This window comes from Delphinus delphis, chromosome 16 (assembly GCF_949987515.2).
Source record: "Delphinus delphis chromosome 16, mDelDel1.2, whole genome shotgun sequence".
In the NCBI taxonomy this organism is placed as follows: domain Eukaryota; kingdom Metazoa; phylum Chordata; class Mammalia; order Artiodactyla; family Delphinidae; genus Delphinus; species Delphinus delphis.
The window spans coordinates 26,797,775-26,822,052 of record NC_082698.1 but is presented as its reverse complement, the minus strand read 5'-3'; the positions used below and the strand labels follow the sequence as shown (position 1 = coordinate 26,822,052).

The following is a 24,278-nucleotide window of genomic DNA, read 5'->3' as shown; positions in this document are numbered from 1 at the left end:
AAATATAGACTGAGAAACCAGTTTTCAACACTTAGCCACCCTTTTTTGTAGCACCTTTGATTCAAAGAAACTCATATACTTTAGCAAGGTGTGATAAATACAGTGGGGTAGAAAATGAGATCAGAGGTTTGTATGATTTCTTTTTCCTTATGGTATAGTTTCATTGCATATGAAGAAAATCCTGGGGTGCCTGTATACGATTGCCAGAGATTAAAAGGAGGACAGGAAAAAAAAAAAAAAAAAAAAAAAGGAGGACAGGAATCTCTGAGAAATGGTGGGCATTGAGAGACAATAAAGTAGTTAGGGCTTCCCTGGTGGCGCAGTGGTTAAGAATCCGCCTGCCAATGCAGGGGTCGTGGGTTCAAGCCCTGGTCCGGGAAGATCCCAATGCTGTGGAGCAGCTAAGCCTGCAAGCCACAACTACTGAGCCCACGTACCACAACTACTGAAGCCTGCACGCCTAGAGCCTGTGCTCTGCAACTAGAGAAACCACCACAACGAGAAGCCCACACACTGCAACAAAGAGTTAGCCCCCACTCGCTGCAACTAGAGAAAGCTCGCGCACAGCAGCGAAGACCCAATGCAGCCAAAAATAAATAAATAAGTAAAAATTTAAAAAACAAACCAAAAAACCCACCAGAGATATAAAGTAATTAAGAGTGTGGCCTCTGAAGTCAGACTTAGATTCAAATCCCAGGTCTCCTCACTAGCTGTGTGACCTTGGGCAAGTTGCTTAACCTCCCTGACATTTGATTTCTTCATCTGCCAAATGAATATAGTGATTCTTACCTCATTAAAGGATGTTGACGTTGAAACTATTAAATTGTAATTATTGACCAGATTTTTTTTTTTTTTTTTTTGCTGAGCTGTGCAGCTTGCGTGATCTTAGTTCCCCCACTAGGGGTTGAACTCGGGCCCCCAGCAGTGGAAGTGCCGGGTCCTAACCACTGGACCGCCAGAGAAATTCCCTATTAACCAGATTAGAACCTCTTCATTCAAAATCTGTTTGCCTGCAATATGTTTATAGAATAATATTGTTCAGAGAAGTGTATCTTGAAGCCCAAATTATTTCATAATGTGTCTTGTTTGCCCTTTTCTTTATGTTGATATATCATGTTTTTTGTTCCTATTAGTCCCTTTAAAAAAAAAAAAAACTATTGTTTTAGCTTCTCTGTTGCAGATTACCCTTTTTGTATCAACACAGAAGTCAGAGCCAGCTACCTTCCTGATAGGAAATTTTCTCAACTAATTTTCAAGGTGTATAATAGGAAGAGGGCAGGAGAGAAGTGCTCCTAGAGACACTGAACAATTAATTATTTTGTAATGGAGCTATAGAGGGAGGAGTGGATGACTGGCCCAGAGAAAACATGATTTCTCTGGTGCCAGGATTACACTCAGAGGCATTTCTGCCTGTCTCCACTTTGCAAGGCACAGTGCCAATGAGAACAGCAGTTAGTACACCCATAGTGGGGTTTACTAGCTTGCACACCGTGTTTGGTGGGTTCTTAACTTCAGGATGAGGAATTAAATTTTTTACCCAGCAGGAAGTGATTGCCATTTACTGATTTTTTTTTGTAGCAAAGATCTAGCTTGGGATATGAGTATTCCAGAGATGTTCTGTCATAAGGAAGGAGGTGCTAACAAATGTTGCTCACTGGAATCAAGGAAAGGCAATAAAATCCATGTATGTATGTACATAGCCAGGAACACACCTGTGAAAGTCAATTTTGTGCCTTAGACTGGACAGCACAGTGCTCTTAGGCATTTCTTTTTTTTAATCTGCTTTCATAATTGCTGCTGGACACTCCTGTGGTCCCTTTGTTTTCTGTCGAAATTGCTCCTTTTAAAGCATAGCTACACTGATCACCAGCAGCCTGGGTGCCTGAGCCGCCAACACACCTTACCCCATATAACTGGAGACTAGAAAAAGTAATCTCTGTGACAGAGCCATTCCTGCTGCCCACAATGCTAGGCTCCACTGACACTGGCACAGCTTTACTCAGTGGAAAAAGTCTTTGGGGCATGTGCCTAGTTCAAAGGTGGTAGTTATTATCACAAACAAAATTTTCAAAAGATAAGGCCAATGAATCTGTCTGTACAGTGGTCTGATTGTCAGTAGATGAATTCTGAATGTGTGCATTCCATTTGTCTATTGACATAATATTCCTGAAGGCCTGACACTCTGATGTTCTATACTAGAAATCATCATGTTTTACCCAAAAGCAAATCAATGTTGGCAGAGTTCCTTTGAGCCCAGAAAGTTCCTCCTTGACATGGACTCTTGAAATTGAGCTTAACTTCACACCTCTCCAGGCTAGTTATGGAGATTATATGGAATGGTAACTGTGAAAACACTTTGAAGAAATAGGAAGTTCCTTGTAAATGTATAATATTATGATTTTTATTGGGAAATATTTGTTGTTTTTTAGGGGACAGTATTTATTCAAAAACAAACCTCCTGATGGGAATGCTCCTCCCAACTCTTTTTATAGAGCACTTTATCCTAAAATCATACAAGATATTGAGGTAAGAATCTATGTATATTTGGGTATTTGCCAAATACTAGAGAATCATCAACATTCTTCAGTAACAGCATTGCTACAGCAAACCCATTAGGGTTTATTGTGTGGGTTAAAAATCAATTTCTTTACAAGTGAGTAGGATAGGTAAAATATAGTAAATTCCCAGGCAAAAAAACTTTTAAGCTTTTAAAAACTGTTTACTGATAGATAAATAGATGAGAGAATACGATAACAGCAGTGAAACTGCTAAAGTTGCACTTATAAGCCATTATTGAAATATCTTCTGAATTGAGCCTCTGTGGAAGTTCACTGGTAGAAATGGCCACCACAAATGAAAGATGAGCACTGAGTAGGTAACCTCATGTGGTTCATAGCTTGCCCTCTGTTGGTGAACAGTCTCTTCTTTCTAGCAGGTTTATTATTTAGTTCAACGAGTTATATACAGGAGAGTTCTAGAAAATAAATCTTTAATTACTTTGCACATGGAAAAATGTTTTACAGCGTTAAATAGTGGCTTTTTAAAAAAAAATGCCTTAAGTTTTATATATCCAGTAGAGTAAAGCATTGAGCATTTGTCATTGGTTACCATGAAAGTCAGATAAGAGCTTAGTTCTAGTCCTCTCCTAATTGTTGCTTCTTTACCATTCCTTCTTCTCAGACAATAGAATCTAATTGGAGATGTGGAAGACATAGCTTACAGAGAATCCACTGCCGAAGTGAAACAAGCAAAGGAGTTTATTGTTTACAGTATGATGATCAGAAGATAGTAAGCGGCCTTCGAGATAACACAATCAAGGTGAGGTCTCTTCAGTTATGGGAAGGTAGCAGAAGGGGTGAGGACGACCACAGTATAAAGCAATCAAGCATAAACTCTAAGCAGTATTTCCAGAAAGTAAGAGTTTTAGATTGTTTCCAGTCCAAAAGCCAAAATTTCCTTAAAGGAAAAATGCCTGCTTCCCTCCAGAAATGCATGCAAGTGGATAGGGCTAGGGTTAAATTCTCTTCTTGAAGTGCACTGAATGGGCTATTACTCTTTTGGCCTTCACATAATTATAGGCTACCGCTGTTCCTTAATGAAAAGGATAAAGTCTGCATTAGTACTGAAGCCACATATATATAGGTGCTTAGCTATACGTATAGGAAAGAATGCATTCCACACTACTCCGGGCTTTGATTCTTTTGGGGAATCAAACACATAATAGAGCCAGCAAGTCTCTGCAGCACCCCATTATCATAATGATCAAAAGGATCTTGTTTGCCATCCTAGATCTGGGATAAAAGCACATTGGAATGCAAGCGAATTCTCACAGGCCACACAGGTTCTGTCCTGTGTCTCCAGTATGACGAGAGGGTGATCATAACTGGATCATCGGATTCCACAGTCAGGTAGAAAATTTCAAATGATCTTTTGAACTCTGAAATATCAGATTCACTCTGTTCTGTCTTAGATAGTAATTTTGTATGTATTTGCATGAACACAGTTAAGAAACTTCATAACCAAAAAAGAATAAACCACCAGCTCTCCCCATCATTGTGTCAGTCTAAAACTAGAAAACTTGATTTAGGAATGGTTACGGTAAGTTTACATTTTTGTACATTTAAGAAACTACAGGGACTTCCCTTGTGGTGCAGTGGTTAAGACTTTGTTTGCAGTGCCAATCCAGGCGGCCTTGGTTCTATCCCTGGTCAGGGAACTAGATCCCACGTGCCGCAACTAAGACCAGGCACAGCCTAAATAAATAAATAAATATTTAAAAATAAAAAAAAAATTTAATTACAAAAAAAAAGAAACTACATATTCTATTTTGATTTGGGGGAATCATCTATTACAGAAACTTGGTATACCTTGCATTTCTTACAAAAGCCACCTCATGGGGGAATGACATGAATGGAATGAAGCCTTCCTTTCAAGTGGTTATAACTGTAGTACAGGCATGCGTATCTCCTTTAAAATGTGTACAGGTGAGCAAAGCTCTCTCTTTGTCAACCCCTCCCCTGCTGTCCCTGCAGTTTTTAATTGCAAGCTTCACTCAGGGAGGGACCTTCAATTTCCAGAGGCATTAGTGATTTGATGACACAGCCATTATGCTGCTGGAGTCCACTGTAGCTTGAGTTCTGGGTACTAGCAGCACTACTAGAAACCTCTGTTAGGAATTTTGCCTTGAGCTAAAGGATTTAGCAAACATAATGCATCAAAAGTAACTTTAAAAAAATAGGGAAAAAAGCAGTTAACTGCATTGTTAGATTCTCTGAAGCTAAATGTTTACCATTCCAAGTTATCCTCTGTGAATAGAAAAGGCCATTCCTGTTTCTTGTCTTTTGACTTAAAGGCACAGCAAATTCTGTTCTTAGAGTTATCAACATTTAACATTTATTGGTGCTTGTGGAGTGCCTCAAGGAAGCTGAAAGATTGTAAAGGCTAACATCATTTATAGGACAAGGGAAAAAATGATTTTCTAAAAGAGGGTTAAACTGAAAAAAGAAATAAAATGTGTTGTAAAAAACAAAGTAAATATACAAAAATAGAGTGATCAAAGTAAAATATACCTTCACAAAAAATTCTCAAGCTATCCAAGGGTCACACACTCTGCTGTGAAGCCCATATTGATATTGGGATGGCTGTTCTTGATCCCTACACTCATTTAAAGCACAGAAATGGGGCCTTACATTTAGAGTCTAGATAATTTTAGGCCTTGATCTATGTGGTGAAAAGGTCCAGCATCATCAAACTCAAATCCATAGTACTAAGTCAGTCTGTTAGGGAAGCTTCTTGGCCTATGTCAGTCTAGGACCTGAGGGCTGTCTGTGGGACCACCAGTGCTGTAGTTATTATTAATCAGATTCCCAGTTTAAAATGTAACAGATTGAATGTTAGAAGGTATATGATAATCTTGAAGTCTGTGGCCAATTCTCTGGTGATGGTCGCTGCAACCTCATTCCAGCCCCCTGAAACTAGCCCAGATTTCACACTGACAGCATCCCATCCCCTTCCTCTTCCTTCTCTCCCAGTCCAGCCCTCTGTCTACCACTTCCCCATGATCCATCAGTACACTTTAACTCAGCTCAACTTCAGAGCTGCAGAAGGAAAGTAGGGTGTAACACTAACTATGAGAATAGGGTGGGAAGGGTGGGGAGTGAGGTGGTCCAATACTTGTAATAGATTGTAGCATGAGCTCCTCCTCAATCTCGGATAACCTTAATGTTGTTTGTTCCAGGGTGTGGGATGTAAATACAGGTGAAATGCTAAACACATTGATTCACCATTGTGAAGCAGTTCTGCACTTACGTTTCAATAATGGCATGATGGTGACCTGTTCCAAAGACCGTTCCATTGCGGTGTGGGATATGGCCTCCCCAACTGACATCACCCTCAGGAGGGTGCTTGTTGGACACCGAGCTGCAGTCAATGTCGTGGACTTTGATGACAAGTACATCGTTTCTGCATCTGGGGATAGGACTATAAAGGTAAAAAGGCATTTTTCAGTAAGTCCCCAACTTAGAAAAGGGAAGTTCATGTGGAAATCTGCTCAAGGGCAGTTTCATACTTAACCCTCACTGTAGAATACTTAATATTTAAATCAACTACTAGTTTATGCGTAAAAAGGTAATGAGTGAGATAGGTTGTGTGACAATTTGAATTAGGTTTTTATTCCTATAAATAATGGTGAGTATGAAAAGGGCAGGGGTAAATTTAGGTTCAAGAAAATTTGTCTGCAAGACCAGACTAACCCCATAAGAGTACATCAGTTTGAGGATTCTCATGTGATAGCAGCCAGCTGCAAATTAGCCATATATTACTATGAATTAAACTTGTCATTTTTTGGTTTGATTTGGATTGGTTTGAAAAGTTGAATTCCCCCTATTAGTTCAGTCCTATTTTCTGCTTCCCAAAAACTCCAGTTGCCATAGATTTTACTAGTAAAAGCACCAGATCAACTGCCAAATGCTATTTTTATTTCAGGTATGGAACACAAGTACTTGTGAATTTGTAAGGACCTTAAATGGACACAAACGCGGAATTGCCTGTTTGCAGTACAGAGACAGGCTGGTCGTGAGTGGCTCATCTGACAACACTATCAGGTGAGCAGCAGGTGCCCTTGCCCAGAAGGGATCACTGTTATCCTGCCATTCATTGTTTGTGCACAGATCAAACAGATTTTCAACTGTGTTAAGTTTATAGTAAAACATTTTTCAGTTTCTGTAGCTTCTTACAGATCAAAAGATTGCCCCAAGCAGAGAGGCAGCATAGCAAAGCCTTTTGTTGATGTGTTTCCTTCCTGTAATAGTTTTATCACCATATAGACCTATTTAAAAAGAACTGCTTGAAAGAGGAAGTGAGCAAGAGAGATAAAAATGGAGGCTGAAGGCCCTTCTCTTTAAATTTCTCCTGTCTGCAGTTGAAAAGTGGTAATAAATAGCTAAAGGTCTTTTCTCTTTGCCACTGTTCTAAAAAAAGAAAAGAGATTTGTTTCCCTGCTAGAAATTGTGCATTTTGTTTTCTTAGCATTACATAATTAGCCAGGGAGTTACCAGTCTTTGAAATTATGAAAAAATTATGAAGAATCCACAAATTGAAGTACTTTTTGGTATTTATCCTTCATGAAGATGAATGACACTCATATGAATAGAATTTGGAAGATTTATCAACCCTCTCCCCCTCCTTCAAAGAAGTACTAAGGAATGAAAAGGCTATTGAAAAAACAGATAGATATTGTTATATCTAAGGAAATTATCATTCCTAGAAATCCTTTGGATTGGTCAGAAAGCATACATAATTTAAATTAGTATATAAAAGTTTTTGAGAACTTACTTTGCATTTCCATTATATGAGAAAAACTGTCCTGGACAGTGGGGTGACAGCAGAGAGTGTCCTCAGTGACAAAGGTGGACATACTTTGTGAGGGCAGGATGTCACTGATACTGCGTCTCATTCTTAGTAATTGTGATTTTAGGAAACATTATTTTTCTTGGCTTGGTCATTTCCTTCATAGGCAACTGTGTACATTGAATTCATCTTTTATATTCCTTGGTGACCCTGATTACAGAATTATATGAAGGTTGGTGCTTTGAAAATATATACTGCATATTTGAACTTAAATCGTACATTTTTCTGCTTATACGGCAGAAAAGAAATAAATTACACTGAAAGTAATACATTTGTGTATGAGTGTTGATTGATTTTATTTTTTGGATATTTTAAAAGACGTATGAAGTATGTTATTATAACATTCCAAGCTTAGAAAAGAATACCTGAAAATTCACTTGACTCAATTTTCTCTTTTAGATTATGGGACATAGAATGTGGTGCATGCTTACGAGTGTTAGAAGGCCATGAGGAATTGGTGCGCTGTATTCGATTCGATAACAAGAGGATAGTCAGTGGAGCCTATGATGGGTGAGTTTGCTAACAGCGTTTTTTAAAAATCTACCTGTTAATCCCTCCTGCCTTAGAATGTTAAATATAACCTTTCCTTGTCTCTAAAAGATTATAGATATCACAGAAAAAATCTGATACAATATTTCTTGTGTCTAATCCATATATTCACCTCTCCTTTGTTTACTCTTTTCTAAAATATGCTTCCCAATCATTTAATTGTACTTGTTTGCTCATGAATTTCATTAATATTTTGGCTTTTTGGTTATATATTTATCCATTTTGCCGTATAAAGCAAAGAACTGGGTAAACCCACTATATCAGGATATGAATATAAAATAGTGACTTATTAATAAAGCTGAAACGTTGGAGGGCAATATCTTGAGGGTGGGGTGGCGCTTAGTATGGTACAGTCTTGAATTTTTATCCCTCTTAGTGATTCCTAAAAGTACAGCCCTCTTGTCCTCACTTCTAGCATTTCAGTCACAATGAGTTAAGTAATCTTTACTTTCCTTTAGTCTGATTTCGAATGGTCATAGAGTCCATTCATGTTGTGGATAGATCCCATGTCCAGCAATGCTAATAAGCACATAGTAAATTCTTACAAAAGTGTATTCACTTATGAAGTGCTCTCTATCATTTCTCCTCATCAAGGTGCCTGATTTGGGGAAATAGAAGGTCACAGTTCAAATATTGGCAGCTTTTTATTTTATTTTATTTTATTTTTATATTTATTTATTTAGCTCCACCGGGTCTTAGTTGCAGCACGTGGGATCTTTTTAGTTGTGGCATGTGGGATCTAGTTCCCTAACCAGGGATGGAACCCAGGCCCCCTGCCTTGGGAGTACAGAGTCTTAATCACTGGACCACCAAGGAGGTCCCTGGCAGCTTTTGTAAATATCAGAAACTAACTTACAACATTATCTTAGTTTATGAGCTGGCTATACTGATATATTAAGACAACTCAAGCAGCAGCAGTAAGTGTTAAGAGACCCACTTCCTCTGCTTTGAGTCAGCCATCACTGTTCTACCCTTGGGAAATTGTTCAGGGTATGATGACATGTTCCAGATAAGTCCAAGGTTGTATTTTCTCATTGCCCTGGTTTTGATCTATACCCACTTTTCTTGGGTTTTTTCTGTTGTTAATACTTACCTTGAGGAGACATGACCTATACTTGATTTATAGAAGAGCTATACTTTTCTTATTTAAATCAAAATATGAGGATTTGCTTATATCAACTCCAGAGCTCTTAAATGGACCCCAGTCCTCTGATATGTGTGACGTGAGCCATTCTTAGAATTGACCAGAAAGAAGATGCCTCAGAGTTATAGGTTTCTAGGTCTAAGTGATCTCTTCTATCATTAAGAGTTCTAATGTATCGATATAAGAACTCCTTTTGGCCCAAAGTATGGTGTAACTTTACCATTCACTCTCTTCAGTTTGGTTAAAGCTAACCTGTTTCTCGTTTTTAGGTTAATCACGTACATTTTCCACTTTTAAGAATGAATGCAAGGACTGAGTCTCCAAAACAAAAAAGTTTTTGTATATTTCTGTGAGCTGCACTTATAAACTATCTTCGCCGTACATATTTATTGCCGTGACTTTTTACTGTTCTTCCTGTGTTCCCTTAATTTTGCTTTTAACTAAGATTTTTGTCCCCTTTTTGATCTTTAGAAAAATTAAGGTGTGGGATCTTGTAGCTGCTTTGGACCCCCGTGCTCCTGCAGGAACTCTCTGTCTACGGACCCTTGTGGTAAGAGCCTTATTGTTTAGAGGGGTTTGGGGAGCAGGAAGGGAAAGAAATTAACATTGATGTGCTGTGGAATACAGAGCTGGATTTGATAGTTGGAACTTCACAAAGCCTACTACTAAGTGGAAAGGCAACCAATACATGACAATAAAATATGTTTATATAGCTGCCTTTCATCCAAAAGTGCTTTAGAGACTGTATATGGAGAAGAATGTGGCAGCTGTTCAACAGCTGCACGGCAGCTCTACACAGTTTAGTACAGGAAGTGAATAAGAATTCTCTATCCGCCAGAAACAGTAGGGGGTACTTAGGGAGAGAGAACATAATTACTCAATTGGAACCTGTCCAGAATCTGAGGACCTGCACACCTGTGCCTGCAAAAAGTGCCAGGGGAGTCTGTGTGAACCCCCTGGTCAGCCCCTGAGTTACGCTTCCTGTTTAAGGCATGCCGCCTGCAGCAATTTAAATCTCGTCTCTTTTATACTAATATACCCCCTTGCCCAAACATCTTGATATTTGGGCAAAGAAGTGACATAGAAGGAAGAATGTCACCTCAAAAGCACCAAGTTCTTTATCGTGGTGTTAGCCAAAGGCCCAGATCAGAAAATGGCTTAAGGTTTGAAAGCTGCTTCCACTAGAAAAAGATTAGGTGGGGCACCAGGGAGGACAAATCTTTTGCACAATTCAGGGAAAAGATGAGAGCAAGCATTTGAAGCCCAGTGTTCTGAATCCTGACTCTCAACATTTAGGCAGCCTCTGCTTTGGAGAAGAGGGAGATGCATTTCTTTGTCTCCCTTGTTGGATTTAAAGCTCATTCTTATAGCACCAGACCTGCTTTACCTGCATGTTTCACACATGGTTTTTTAAAGTGTGTACTTTAATTCATTTGATTTTTGAAGTATAATTTACATACAGCAAAATTTGTCCCTTTTTTAGTGTACTTCTATGAATTTTGCAATTGTGTAAACACCACAGTCAAGATATAGAACATTTCCATCACCCCAAAAATGATACCCCTTCATATTAATCCCCTCTCCTCAACCCCTAGCAACTGTCCCTATAGTTTTGCTATGAGTGTCATATAAATTAAATCATATTTATGTAGCTTTTTGCACTTGGCTTTTTTCACTTCTTTTGAGATTCATCCACATTGTTGCATGTGTTAATACTTTGTTCCTTTTTATTGCTGAGTGGTATTCCATTGTATGGATGAACTAATTTCTTTATTCATTCACCAGTTTAAGGACATGTGGAATGTTTTCAGTCTTTGGTGATACTGAAAACATTCCCATACAGGCTTTTGTATATACATTTTTTTCTTTCATTTCTCTTGGGTAAATACCTAGGAGTATGATTTCTGAATATATATTTAAATTTAAAAGAAACTACCAACCTGTTTCCCAAAGTAGCATTTTGGGAGTTTGCGAATGCAAACCATTTTACATTTCCACTAAACAATGTGTGAATGTCCAATTTTACCACATCCTTGACAGGACTTGGTGTTGTCAGTTTTTAAAAACATTACAGCCATTTGAGTAGGTGTGTAGTGGTTGTAGTTTTAATTTACATTTCTGTGATAGCTAATGGTATAGAACATCTTTTCATGTGCTTCTTTTGAAGTGTCTTCACATCTCATCCTCATTTATTTATTGAGTTGTCTTACTAAGTTTTTAAAAACATTTATTGTGGTATAATAGACATACAATAACATGAGCATATTTAAGTATACAACTTGCTAAATTTTGACGTGTGTACAAAACAGTGAAAACATCACTTCAGCCAAATAATGAACATATCCTTATGCCCCCTATTACATAGTAATCCCTCCTTCCCATCCCACCCCACTTTTCCTTGCTCCTATCCCCAGGCAGCCACGGATCTTCTTTCTGTCAGTATTGATTAGTTTACATTTTCTAGTGTTTTATGAATGTAATCATAACAGTATGTACTCTTTTTTGCCTGTTTCATTTCACAAAGCATAATTATTTTGAGATTCACCCATGTTGTTCATATAGAGCAATTTTCCTTTTTGAAAATTGCTGAGGAGTATCCCATTGTATGGTTATACCAAAATTTATTTATCCATTTGCTAATTGATGAAAATTTAGGTTATTTCCAGTTTGGGCCTATTACAAATAAAGTTTCTATAAACATTTATGTACAAGTCTTTGTATGAACATATATTTTCATTTCTCTGGGATAAATCCTAGAAACAGAATGGCTAGGTCACATGGTAAGTATATTATTAATATTTTTAGCAACTGCCAAACTGTTTTCCAAAGCATTGTACAGTTTAACATGGTAGTACAACTGTGCATGAGAGTTCCAGTTACTCCATATCCTCACCAATACTTAGTACAGTCTTTTTTGAATCCTTCTAATAAGTGTGTCATTGTACTGCATTGTGATCTTAATTTTATATCCCTAATGTTAATAATGTTGAGCATCTTTTTTTTTTTTTGTAAAGGGGGACTTTTAAAAAAAATTTATTTATGTTTGGCTGCATTGGGTTTTCATTGCTACGTGCAGGCTTTCTCTGGTTGCAGCAAGTGGGGGCTACTCTTCGTTGCCATGTGCAGGCTTCTCATTGAGGTGGCTTCTCTTGTTGGAGGGCACGGGCTCTAGGCGCACGGGCTTCAGTCGTTGTGGCACACAGGCTCAGTAGTTGTGGCTCGCAGGCTCTAGAGCACAGGCTCAGTAGTTGCGGTACACGGGCTTAGTTGGTACACAGGCTTAGTTGCTCCACGCCATGTGGGATCTTTCCAGACCAGGGATTGAACCTGTGTCCCCTACATAGGCAGGCAGATTCTTAACCACTGCACCACCAGGGAAGCCCCAGTGTTGAGCATCTTTTCATATGTTTATATGCCATCCATATATCTACTTTGCTGAAGTGTTTGAATGTTTTGCCCATTTTAAAAATTGAGTGGCTTTCTGATTATTGAGTTTTAAGATTCTTTTGCATATTCAGCATACAAGTCCTTTGTTAGGTATGTGATTTGCAAATATTTTTTTTCCAGTCCATGGTTTGTTTTTTTATTCCCTTTAAAGTATCTTTTGAAAAGCAGAAATTAATTTTGATTAAGTCCAGTGTGTCAATTTTTCTGTTAGGGATTATGTTATTAGCTATTATATCTTAAAAAAAAAATTTATTTGCCTAATCCAAAGTCACAAAGATTTTCCCCTCTATTTTCTTCGAGAAGTTTTATACTTTGAGGTTTTACATTTTAGTCAGTGATTCATTTTGAGTTAGTTTTTGCGGATGGTACAAGGTATGGATCAAAGTTCATATGGATATCTGATTGTTCCACCTCCATTTATTCAGAAGACTCTCCTTTTTCGTCTTCATCATCTTCTTTTTTTTTTTTTTTTTTAGATTTTTATGTTTATTTATTGCTGTAGAACAACTGCCTGACATAGAGTAGATACCATTAATGGCTTTGGAGATTTGTTTCCCCTTTTTCTTCTTAATAGCAGCTTTGTCAAAAACAAATTGACCATATATGTGTGGGTCTACTTACGGACCTACTCAGTTCCATTGCTCTTTTTGTCTATCTTGATGCCAATATTATACTATCTTGGTTACTGCAGCTTTTTAATAGCCCTTTAAGTCAAGTAGTGTTAAGTCATTCAACTGTGTTCTTTTTCAAAGTATTTTGGATTCTTTGAATTTTCATGTGAATTTTAGAATCTGTTTGCCAATTTCAACAACAAAAAGTCTGCTGAGATTTTCATTGGGATCATGTTGAATCTAGATCGATTTGGCAAGAATTGACTTCTTAACAATATTAAATTTTCTTCTAAATAAAGACCATTTATTTAGGTCTTTTAAAATTTCTCAGCAATGTTTTATAGCTTTCAACGTAAAGGTCTTATACATCTTTTGTCATATTTATCCTTAAGTATTTGTTATTTTTAATGCTATTATAAATGGTATTTAAAATTTTTGATTTCTGGATTGTTCACTGCAAATATGTACAAATACACTTCTTTTCCAATCTGTGTACCTTCCATTTTTCTTTTTTGTTTTATTGTACTGACCATCAGTACAGTGCTCAAAAGAATTGGTAAGAGTGGATGTCCTTATCTTTGGGAAAAGGCATTTGGTCTTTTACCATTTTATATATACTTTTATATAGATATATGTTAGCTATAGGTTTTTCATAGATACATTATCAGGTGATTAGGAGGTTCCCTTCAGTTCCCAGATTGCTGAGAGCTTTTATTAGGAATGGATGTTGGTTTTTTTTTTTGTTGTTTTTTTTTTGCGGTATGTGGGCCTCTCACTGTTGTGGCCTCTCCCGTTGCGGAGCACAGGCTCCGGACACACAGGCTCAGAGGCCATGGCTCACGGGCCCAGCCGCTCCGCGGCATGTGGGATCTTCCCGGACCAGGGCACGAACCCGCAACCCCTGCATCGGCAGGCGGACTCTCAACCACTGTGCCACCAGGGAAGCCCTGGATGTTGGTTTTTGTTAAATGCTTTTATCTGCATCCATTGAGGTGACCATATGGTTTTCACCTTTATTCTGTTAATTGCTGTATTACATTGATTTTTGATATTAAACTTTGCATCACTACAGATCCCATGGACATTAAAAGGATTCTAATAAAGGAATACTGTGAACAGCTCTATGCCCCCAGAATTGATAACCCAGATGAAATGGACCAATACCTTGAAAGATACAATCTTCTACAACTTAGGAAGAAATAGACATTCTGAACAGACCTATACCTATTAAAGAAATTTAATAAATAATTAATAACCTTCCAAAACAGAAAGCACCAAGCCCAGATGGGTTCACTGGTGAATTCTATTAAATGTTGAAGGAAGAAATTATACCAATTCTCTATAATTTCCTCCAGAAGATAGAAGCAGAGTGAATACTTGCTACCTAATTCTGTGAGGCCGGCATTACCCTAATACTGAAACCAAACAAAGACATAACAAGAAAAGAAAACTACAGACCAGTATGTCTTATGAACACAGATGCTCATCTATCTAATGAGCTAATTTACATCTTGTAAAGAATATAAAATAGTGCAGTCTCTATGGAAAACAGTATGGTGGCTCCTCAGAATATTAATGATAGAATTACTGTGTGATCCAGCACTCCCACTTCTGGGTATATATCCAAAAAAATTAAAAGCAGAATCTCAGAGAGATCTTTGCATACTCATGTTCATAGCAGTATTACTCATAATAGCCAAGAGATTGAAGCAACCCAAGTATCCATTGATAGATGAATGTATACACAAAATGTGGTGTGTTTGTGTGAATATATATATATATATATATATATATATATATATATATATACACACACACACACACACACATACACAGAGAGAGAGAGAGAGAGAATGGAATAGAATAGAATATTATTCAGCCTTAGAAAGGAAATACTGTCACATGCTACAACATGGATGAAACTTGAGGACATTATTCTAAGTGAAACAGGCTTATACCTGCTTATGAGAGCCAATTGTTAGACGTTCATGAATTTTGCAAGCTGGTTGAACTCAGATGGGTAGCTTGAAATTAGCCAGGATAGAGATTTTTAGACCATAAAATGTGCAAATGCTTTTACAAATTGGGGAGAGTTAATTGATAACTATATACCAGCACACTAGTTATTATTGCTCATCGGTCCTTGGCCTCTGATTGTAAAAGAATTCTAGAAATACAGGGAAGAGGATAAACCCAGGGAGGTACTGAGGAATGTTCTCATTCAGCCTGAGTCTAGGAGAGTTAGTAATGAGAAACTAGTGTACTATTTGACATGTATCAGCTCTAGTAAATATTGCTTTGATTGTATATGAAATCAACTACCCAATATTTGACTTTTCCATCCTGCCTTTAATCCAAGTTAAGGTTTTTCTCTGTATTCTTGAAACAGCTAAATGGTAGAGAAAACTATCAGCATAGGCTTTCCATAGACTCCTTTTGACAAGTTGCTGAATTTGTGTCCTTTTGATTTCGAGTAGTTCAAAAGTTTTGTTTCTGCTTCTTTAGGAGCATTCTGGAAGAGTTTTCCGACTCCAGTTTGATGAATTCCAGATTGTCAGTAGTTCACATGATGACACAATCCTCATCTGGGACTTCCTAAATGATCCAGCTGCCCAAGCTGAACCCCCCCGCTCCCCTTCTCGAACATACACTTATATCTCCAGATAAATAATCATACACTGACCTCAGACTTGCCCAGGTATGAAAAAGAATTGTGAACATAGCACTGTGGGTAGGAAATGGAACATTGGCTGTAAGGTATTGTGAGTTCATGGAGGCTTCTCATGCCCTTTATATCTCCAAGTCCTGTAAAGCAGGAGCTGACACCATGAGACAGGGCTGGGGGCTGCACATTGGACACTGCCTTTGGTTGAGGTAGCCAGCCTCAGTTCTTAGATGATTCTTGAACTAGATCTAGATGATCCTTGTGTAGTAGAACTAATATTCCTGCCTCAGTAATCTAGTAGGATTTTTAAGAAAATAAAATGAGATTTGAATCAGTTTCAAAACTAAGAGTATTGACTCTAAAGCCTATGGCTTTGTAATTCCCAGATTAAACTAGCACCTTTAATGGAGACCCTTTAACCCAAGTAGATAACCTAATGTGTGAAAGGAAAAATTTCTTGGTGAAATATCGGGCTGCCTTCTCACAGCTCTGCCTTGTCAGTATCATTTGATTGTAAAAGGTAGCTTTTCTTTTATCCTTATCCGCATTCCCTACTGCCTCCAAAAAAGAAAAGAACTATTTTTTGACCTTGGAAGTAGCTCTGGAGTTGGTGAGAACTCCATATAATCTCCCACTCAAGTCTCCATCCTGTCTCTGGGGCAGGAAAAGATCCTAACATTCATCTTAATCTATAGCCGTGGTATATTTAGGTCATACTTGGTGCCCTAACCAGTTCAAATATAGGTAATCAGTGGTTTGGGAAAACTGTACTAGCTACTGGGGAGGATTGCCATTATTGTGATTTCTTGTTTCCCATACTTGCCTCCGTTCTTGTGCCAGAAGTACACATTTGGAACACTTTTCTGCACATCTTTCTATAGTGGTTCTTCTGACCAGGGTGTTTCATGCCCTGCTGGGCTCGCTTCAGTGCTCACTTCTCTCACAGAGGATGCACTGCTACCTCAACCAAGGCACACAGACAGGCCTAGGTGAGAATCCTAGCTGCATGCCCTTGGGCAAATAACTTCCCAGAGCCTTAGTTTCCTTATTAGTAAAATGAGAGTTGCAATACCTACCACACAGAGCTGTTGTGAGGATCCCCTGGAAATGTCATCTGTAAAATTCTTAGTGCTTAGCACAGTGTCTAGCACATAACAGGCCCTCACTAAAAAGCCATTAATTAGTATTAATATTGTAGTCGTCATGTACCTACCCCCTCCTTTTGCCAAAATTTTCTCCTCCTTAGATTTTGATGGCATTTTGTCATTTTTAATATTCTTCCTGGCTCTCTGATTATTTATGTCTCCTTCTTTCTCTCACCCCTAAAACATTGACATCCACTAAGAGTCTGTCTCGGGCTTTTCTTCCTTAACTGAGTTCCCTGCTTTGGCTGCCTTATCTCTTCCCGAGGCTTCAGCTCTCATCTCTAATTTGTATCTGTAGTCCCAACCTCTGCCTAATCTCCAGGCCACATTTCCAGACACCACCTACACACCTGTCCTTGAAGGTACTAGGAGCACTTCTAGAGCACACATCTAACAATCAGGCTCTCCCCTCATCTACACTGCCCGTCCCCTCCAGCCAAGCAACCAGATGGCCTCACCTCACTCCCCCACTTTTGTTAGCGGCACATTGCGTTCATGGCTGCTAAGGGCTGGAGCCTCAGAGCTGTCCTCGCCCGCTCTGCCGTTATAGGGAGCAGCTGAAAGCTTGATGCTACACCCACCATAGTCACTCTTAATCTCTAGATATCAGAGTCACTCTGCATGAGCACTACAGCCCTGACCATGTCAGTGAGCCCTGCCGAGTCCCCAAACAGGCCATGTAGCCTTTGACAGAAGCTCCTGCATGGCATGGACAGAAAGCGGGCATTAGGAAGGACCCCTGAGCCTTTCCCCCAATTGACAGCTAGTTTAATATTCTTTTCCTCTTAGAGAAAGTGAGAAATATAGGAAAAGGGATTAATGACTATGTGCTCTGTTTTCGCACAGGACTCATTAAAGTTGCGGTATTTAACGTATCTGCCAATACCAGGATGAGCAACAACAGTAACAATCAAACTACCACCCACTTTCCCCGGACTAGCTGAGGAGCAGGGCTTTAAGACTCCTGTTGGGACACAGCTGGTCTGCAGTCGACCCAGGATGGTTTACTCAGCACAGCTGACTGCTTCCGTGCTGCTATCAGAAGATGTCTTCTATCTTTTGTGAATGATTGGAACTTTTAAACCCCACCTCCCCTCCTTCTTTCCTCCTGCTCCTGTTTTTTCCTCATTTGGTTCCAGACAGAGATGACATAAATATATTTAGTGTTTTGCCAGAATCTCTCTTGCTTTGCCGTTAAGCAGAAGAACTAGTTTCCTATGGAGCCTACTGGGAGAGAGCCGCTTCTAAGGGACAGGGGATACAACTTCAAGCCAGACGGCACCCAGTGTCTCCCTGTAAACTGCAAGAATGCCCAGCACCTGGCAAGATCTGCCCAGCCCCACTGTGCTTAGGAGGAAACAGCTGTCTGTGTAGCCTCTGGGGCAAGAAAGAAAGAAAACAAGAATGTACACCCTGGAAGATCTGGGCCTCTTTCCTTCCATCTCTTTCTCTGTTTCTGTCCCTCTTGCCCCTTCTCCCACTCCCCTTCAACATGTTTATCTGCTCCACCTGAGAAGAAAGAGTATGAAGAAAGTATCCTCAGTTATCATGAGGCAAATGAGAAAATGCAATACTTAGAAGAGTTAAGTACCCTTCAGTCAAAATTTCAAACCCAGGCTTTTGCTGCAAGTGACCCTATGTGGCGACGATGGATTCTCAGACATGGTACTGTCGTCGTATTTGCACCTCTTCTCTCTTCTCCTTGTAACACCCACCCACGCCCCCAAAACAAAAGGGGGGAGGGGCAGAAATTTCCTGGGCTCCTTCAATGGCCACATCTTTTCTGGACTCAGCAGTCTCCTCGATTCCATGTAGAGTGTGGAAAGGAGTTGCTGATTGCATTTCCTCTCATTAACAATTAGATGTGTAATAAAAAGCGTACTTCATCTTAAATCACTGCTAAGGCTCAGCCTACAGAAGGGGTTGAAATGGCCAGAGCCATTCTGCATAATGGTTCGCATCTCTGATTTCCTCATCAGGGCCTGCAAGTACCCAGGCGTGCCTGTATCTTTGCCGAGACCACGATCAGGCTAGCTTACCAGGTGGTCAAGACTAAAAGGTGATGTCTTTTTCATTTAAGCCAGTAAATATTGTCTCTCAAAAATCAAGCTAATCATCTCAACCTTGCTCTGCAGAACCTTCCTTCTGCTTTTCCAAACCTGGTATTTATAAAAGGCAAAACTGCCAGAGAGAGAATCAGGGTGAAGTTTGGCACACAGGGTTTATTAATGGCACAGAAATGCCTTCTCTTTCCTTTTCTTCCTTCTCTTGGCCTTATTTTACTCTCCACTCTCCCCAATAAAATTCCTCTGGCAGTTGGTGAGCAACATAAATAAATGGACTTCAGGAAGAGCCAAGGCTTACTGGCCACTTCAAAATCAGCTATAGAGGCTTCAGGTGCAGGGCACGTGTGCCCCCCAACCTGGGGGCACAGGGAGTACTATCAGTATGTGCCCGGCTTGTTTCCCTGGGCAGGAATGGGCCTTCACCAGCCATATTGTGTGGCACAGACACACCCATCAATGGGCACAGGGCAGTCTCCAAGTCTTCCCTTGGAAGCTGAGCAGACAGGCCCATTGTTTCCGTTATATCAAAGCAGTTGAGTAAAAGAAAGGCCCCTTTTAACCAGCTGCTGTAAAAACTTCAGAATGGGATCCTGTTGCAGGCGACCTCAAAGCCAGGCCACCTTTAGTTGGGGGCGGGGGGGGGGGTCATCCTCACTCTTTCCTCTGCTTTGCCAGAAGGAATCCTCTTCCCAAAATATGCCCAGACTGAATCTTGTTACGTACTGAGAGGCAGATTGTGCATATGCATTTTCCCTTTCCTGCTTTATGAGTGCTTTTAAGCTTTTAGTTCCAGGTTATAGTCAGAAAACATTTCCCAGTGAAATGATTGTCATTGCTTGGGAAATTCTGGGTTGGCCAAAAAGTTCGTTCGGATTTTTCCACACATCTTACAGAAAAACCAAAGGAACTTTTTGGCCAACCCAGTATTTTCTGAATATAATTTCCTTACCAAATACCCACATGCTAGATGTATGTCTTCTATTTAGCCACTATCAGGGTTCCTTGTCTATTGCCTTGACTTTGTGTGTGTGTGTGTGTGTGTGTGTGTGTGTGTGTGTGTGTGTGTGTTGACTATTAATGGCTTTTTGATTGGTTAAGGATTTTGCTATAGATGAGGCAGAGGGCCATCCCAGGTCAGGCATTAAAGAGGCATGGATTTTGAGCTATTTCAAAATATTGTCCAATAGCCATAACTTTACCAGTCCTTCTCTTATATGCTGCTATTCAGAAGTGGAACCATGGAATATTCATTGGTCCCCAGGGTTTTGCTCTCTCATCTAGGTTCAGTTGAAGGTATGTTGACAGGAGCTTGTCCAGTACATCATAAATGAGATCAAGGGTGAACCCTGCAGTCTGGAGCCATTAGCTCTATGGAGGATATTCTCCAGGTTGTCCTCTGCTGCTCACGGAAATGGGAATGAAGTTAAGTGGTCTGAAAAACTTGTCGGTCACATTTCTCAGCTCCTGGGGGTCATTTACCAGTTCATTGTAGAAGAAATAATCAGGTAAGTAGAAGTTTGTTTCCAGAGAAGGTAAATGCCACTTACCATCTCTGCATGATTTCAGTGGGAATCGATTATCACTAATCCCCAACTGGGCTAGAATAAAAATAAAGTTTGACCTTTTTAAAAAGACAAGAGAAATGAAGTCTCAACACCTCCAAAGGAATGGTAGAAAAGGAGCTGAAGGTGTTTCTGGGCTCTAAAATGAAATGTCCCCATTGTAGATTAGTCTCTTCTCACTAAAATTCCAATTTAGGCCTGAAAGAAACATCTCATAAAGATGGGAGGAATCCTGTTCAAAGGCAGGCAAGGAGCGTGTGCATGCCCCTGCACCTGGTTACTCTGTGGGCACTTGTGAGCTCTCTGTTCACACTGGGGCTCCTTGGACAAAACCAGCATGCCTTGCTACATATGTGTGTATTTCCACTGCTGAGAACATCCTTTTACTTTCTTAATGTGCAGTTTGAAAATGGACATGAATTGTGAGTGGGAGGCCTTTTACACTTGTCCCTTGGCAAAATTCTTTCCAATGACTCTTCACCAGAAACTTCAGAGATAGGGACTCTCTGGGATTCTGTTGACAAGTAATAAAGTCTGGCCCTCATAGCTTGTTTCTGGGAAAGACCCTGGAATCCCTAAATCATTCTGTTTTCTGCTTGAGTAAGAAAAATCCTTTTTATTTTTCTTTTGTAAAATCAAAAGCTGAAGAGAAGAAAATATGCACTCTTCTCCTTTGCTGTCTCCTGGTACCCATTGGTCTGAATAGCTGTGGTTGGTCTGTTTCTTACTTAGCACTTGGTTGTACGTGGAAACACAGGGCTGGCGGTGGAGTGGTGGGGGGAATATTAGAATAATTAGGGCAAAATTTTCTTCCCCAGAATTAGACACCTTTGTATTGTTGACCTTCTTGGCATCTTAGATGGTAATACCTTCCTGCCTAGAACAGCGCAGGCGAGAGAGGCTAGGCTGCAAGCTTGATTCTGGAGGAATCCAAAGTACTTCCAGTGTCAAAAGGGATGCTTCGATGCCTACCACCTGTTTGATGATCAGGTTTGCCATATGACTTTAATCCGTATTTCTGATCTCCTCCTTCATTTCTCTGAGTTCAGCAGACTTCCCCGAGCTGGAGAACAGAAAAAGGTGCCCTTGCTTCTTTTTGCCTTCCTCTCTTCCCTCCTAGAGTAACCCTCACTTCTACCAAGTGTACCTGAACCTGCAGGCTGAGTTTATCTCCCCGGGCCTCATCCACATAGCCGATCGCTGGCAGACCACAGCCCCTTACGTTATTCACAGTCTCAACATAATCAGTGTTGAAAAGACAGCCATCTCTTAGTAGATTAAAGCTGAGTTTCTCTTCTTGTTCCTTTACCTGTAGTTCATTTGTGACTTCAGAATCCTTGGAACTGAGGAGAGAAACCAAAAAAGCATGATTATGGCTGCTGATTCCAGGTGGAACTTAATGCATTGAAATCCAGAAACCTCTTCTGTTGGAAACTGAGTACCTATGACCTAAAATTTCCTGGAGGCAGATGACACCTGCCAACATCTCTCCAGCCCACCCAACTGGTTCCTGGGTGGCTGTGTGGGTGTTTAAGGGTCAGTGCAGTAAACAGCATTATAAAGCTTCACCTCCCCTCTGTCCCTTTCTCTTCTTGGACACTGATGGAAAAGACCAACAGGAAGGGTTAGATCTCTGGGTACCAAGGATACTAACACTTTCCCAAATCAAGCCCAACACAGACTGTTCTGACGGATGTTCACTGGACTCCAGCTATGGGGCAGGCCTGGCAACAAGTGTGAGCCTCCCTGAGAGCTTTCGGTTGGCTCAGCCTTTATTCTCTAGACTCTTCAGTACTGACTGCTTTGACTTTTGTGATTATGTTATGGTGATGTGTAGTCAATGTACCAATATGTTCACAACCTAGGATCATGGTAATACAGTGTGTTTTGTTTTGTTTTTAACTGTTCAGAAAAAAAGTAACTTAAATTACAAATATAAGATTAAAGTGAATGTCCTGGGTGTCTTATCTCTTTACACCAACACGAAGAGGACAATGACTTTTTCAATATAGAAACTGAGGGAGTAAACAGAGACCTTTTGAAGGTAATCTGACATGAGAAAGCAATATTGAGAGAAGACAGGGCCAAATGGGTATGAATAAGTATGGGAAGGGAACCCAGGCATACAATTAGTGTTCCATGTTGAATTAAATTGAAGCCAAAAGTGATGTCTAACTTGGGAACTGGTCACTATAGCCTTGGCCTACCAACCTGAGCTCAGAACTTAAGTTTTCCTCTGCCACCTCATTAGGTGAAAAGACTTGGGTTTCCCTGGCATCCCATTTGATCAGTTTCAAGATGGGAGAGCTCACATTTGGGAGTAATTTCAAGAGAGATTCCAACAAGCTATAAAAATGAAGGGAGCATTGACTGGGGAAACCCACCCTCCTTCCCTTCTTAAATCAAACCTAGGGAAGTGAGTACCAGGTTGCAGCCAGACCGTTCCCTCTTCCCCTCTAGTGCCACAAGCAGGAACCTCAGTAAAAGTAACTCATCCTTGTTCTACATCTATGGGCTTTTAGTAGTGGTGGTCCTCCCTGCCTGACGAGGCCCCCTGGCTCTGTCAGCCTGTTGTGCCTGTTGTACCTGGATTGACAACTGCGGTCATTAGAGCATTCTCAGACTATTAGATGACAGGGCCCCAGTGCTAGAACAGGAGGCATGTCAGAGCATCAGGTGCACCTGACGTTGTGCAAATGAGGAACCTGAGGAACAAGAAAAAGGGCTCCTCACACTGCCCAAGACCACACTGGAGTCTCCTCCCTAAGAGCTAAGGAGAGGGAAGGGGAGGAGTCAGTGGACACTCCTGTGGCCACTGGCATCTACTCAGTTGTCACTTGTAGGCTGGACTCCTGAGCCCAAAATTGAGCAGAGGCTGGACCTGGGAGGGTTATGGGTCTCACCTTGAAACCCAGTGTCAAATCGCTCCTCTCTAGGAAGACTGGGGTCTAGGGCACACCCTTGGAAGACTCAGCCCTGAAATCACTTTCCTAAAGCAAGGCTGGGCCTGGAATCCCTCTCCCCTTGAAACCTATAGCTGTACCACCATCAGCAATGACCGAGGGGAGGAGACCTCTCTTCATCCTGATTGGCTCTTGCCAATTAAGAGCATTTTATTAGGCTGCTAATTAAAGGCACTTTGTTAGCAGCAGGAGAGGCCGGGTGGGTGCCTGGTGAGATGGAGCCGAAGCCAGGAGAAATCATTTTCCTCCCCCCACATGGAAGCTGAGCCTCTCAGGGAACCCTCTCAGTCCCCCAACCTCTCCCGCTGTACCTACCACACCCTTTGCTTTCAATTATTGGCTCTGAGGGGAGTGAGGTCATTACCAAGTCCAGGTGGAGAACCATCCCCTGCCTCAGACCAAATGAGGCCTTCGGGGGGCTGTCCTTGTCCCAGTCTCAGTGCACTCGTGTACCTCCTTTGGAGTCTGGGTCCAGGAAAGGAGAAGCCCAGGGGGTTGTGTTTGTTCTCCCCACTGGGGAATGGCCCTTGGGTCCCCATCACTCAGACTGTCACTAACTTGGGTCACATGGTATGAATCTCCATGCCCACTTCCTCACCAAAGGCTCAGGAGGTTATTAGGAAATGTGACCTTCCTATAACTTTTGCAAGAGCTGAGCCCACTTAGACCCAGAGTGGGTCCAGGAAGAGGGGCTGGACCCACACATTTCAGACACTTAA

The 24,278-nt window shown here is 40.5% G+C and overlaps 1 protein-coding gene across 9 annotated transcripts in view; it reads left to right on the top strand.

Moving 5' to 3' along the window:
* Positions 1 to 22,556, top strand: part of BTRC (beta-transducin repeat containing E3 ubiquitin protein ligase) — a 184,250-nt gene extending 161,694 nt beyond the window's left edge. For all 9 annotated transcript variants that reach the window (XM_060034224.1, XM_060034221.1, XM_060034230.1 and 6 more), the window contains 9 exons: positions 2,430 to 2,526; positions 3,181 to 3,318; positions 3,790 to 3,908; positions 5,738 to 5,987; positions 6,484 to 6,602; positions 7,807 to 7,917; positions 9,572 to 9,650; positions 15,664 to 15,856; positions 17,815 to 22,556. In XM_060034224.1, the coding sequence (XP_059890207.1) occupies positions 2,430 to 2,526; positions 3,181 to 3,318; positions 3,790 to 3,908; positions 5,738 to 5,987; positions 6,484 to 6,602; positions 7,807 to 7,917; positions 9,572 to 9,650; positions 15,664 to 15,825 (1,075 nt within the window). In that variant the 3' untranslated portion in view covers positions 15,826 to 15,856; positions 17,815 to 22,556. The remainder of the gene's footprint in view (positions 1 to 2,429; positions 2,527 to 3,180; positions 3,319 to 3,789; positions 3,909 to 5,737; positions 5,988 to 6,483; positions 6,603 to 7,806; positions 7,918 to 9,571; positions 9,651 to 15,663; positions 15,857 to 17,814) is intronic.
* The last annotated feature ends 1,722 nt before the right edge of the window (positions 22,557 to 24,278 follow it).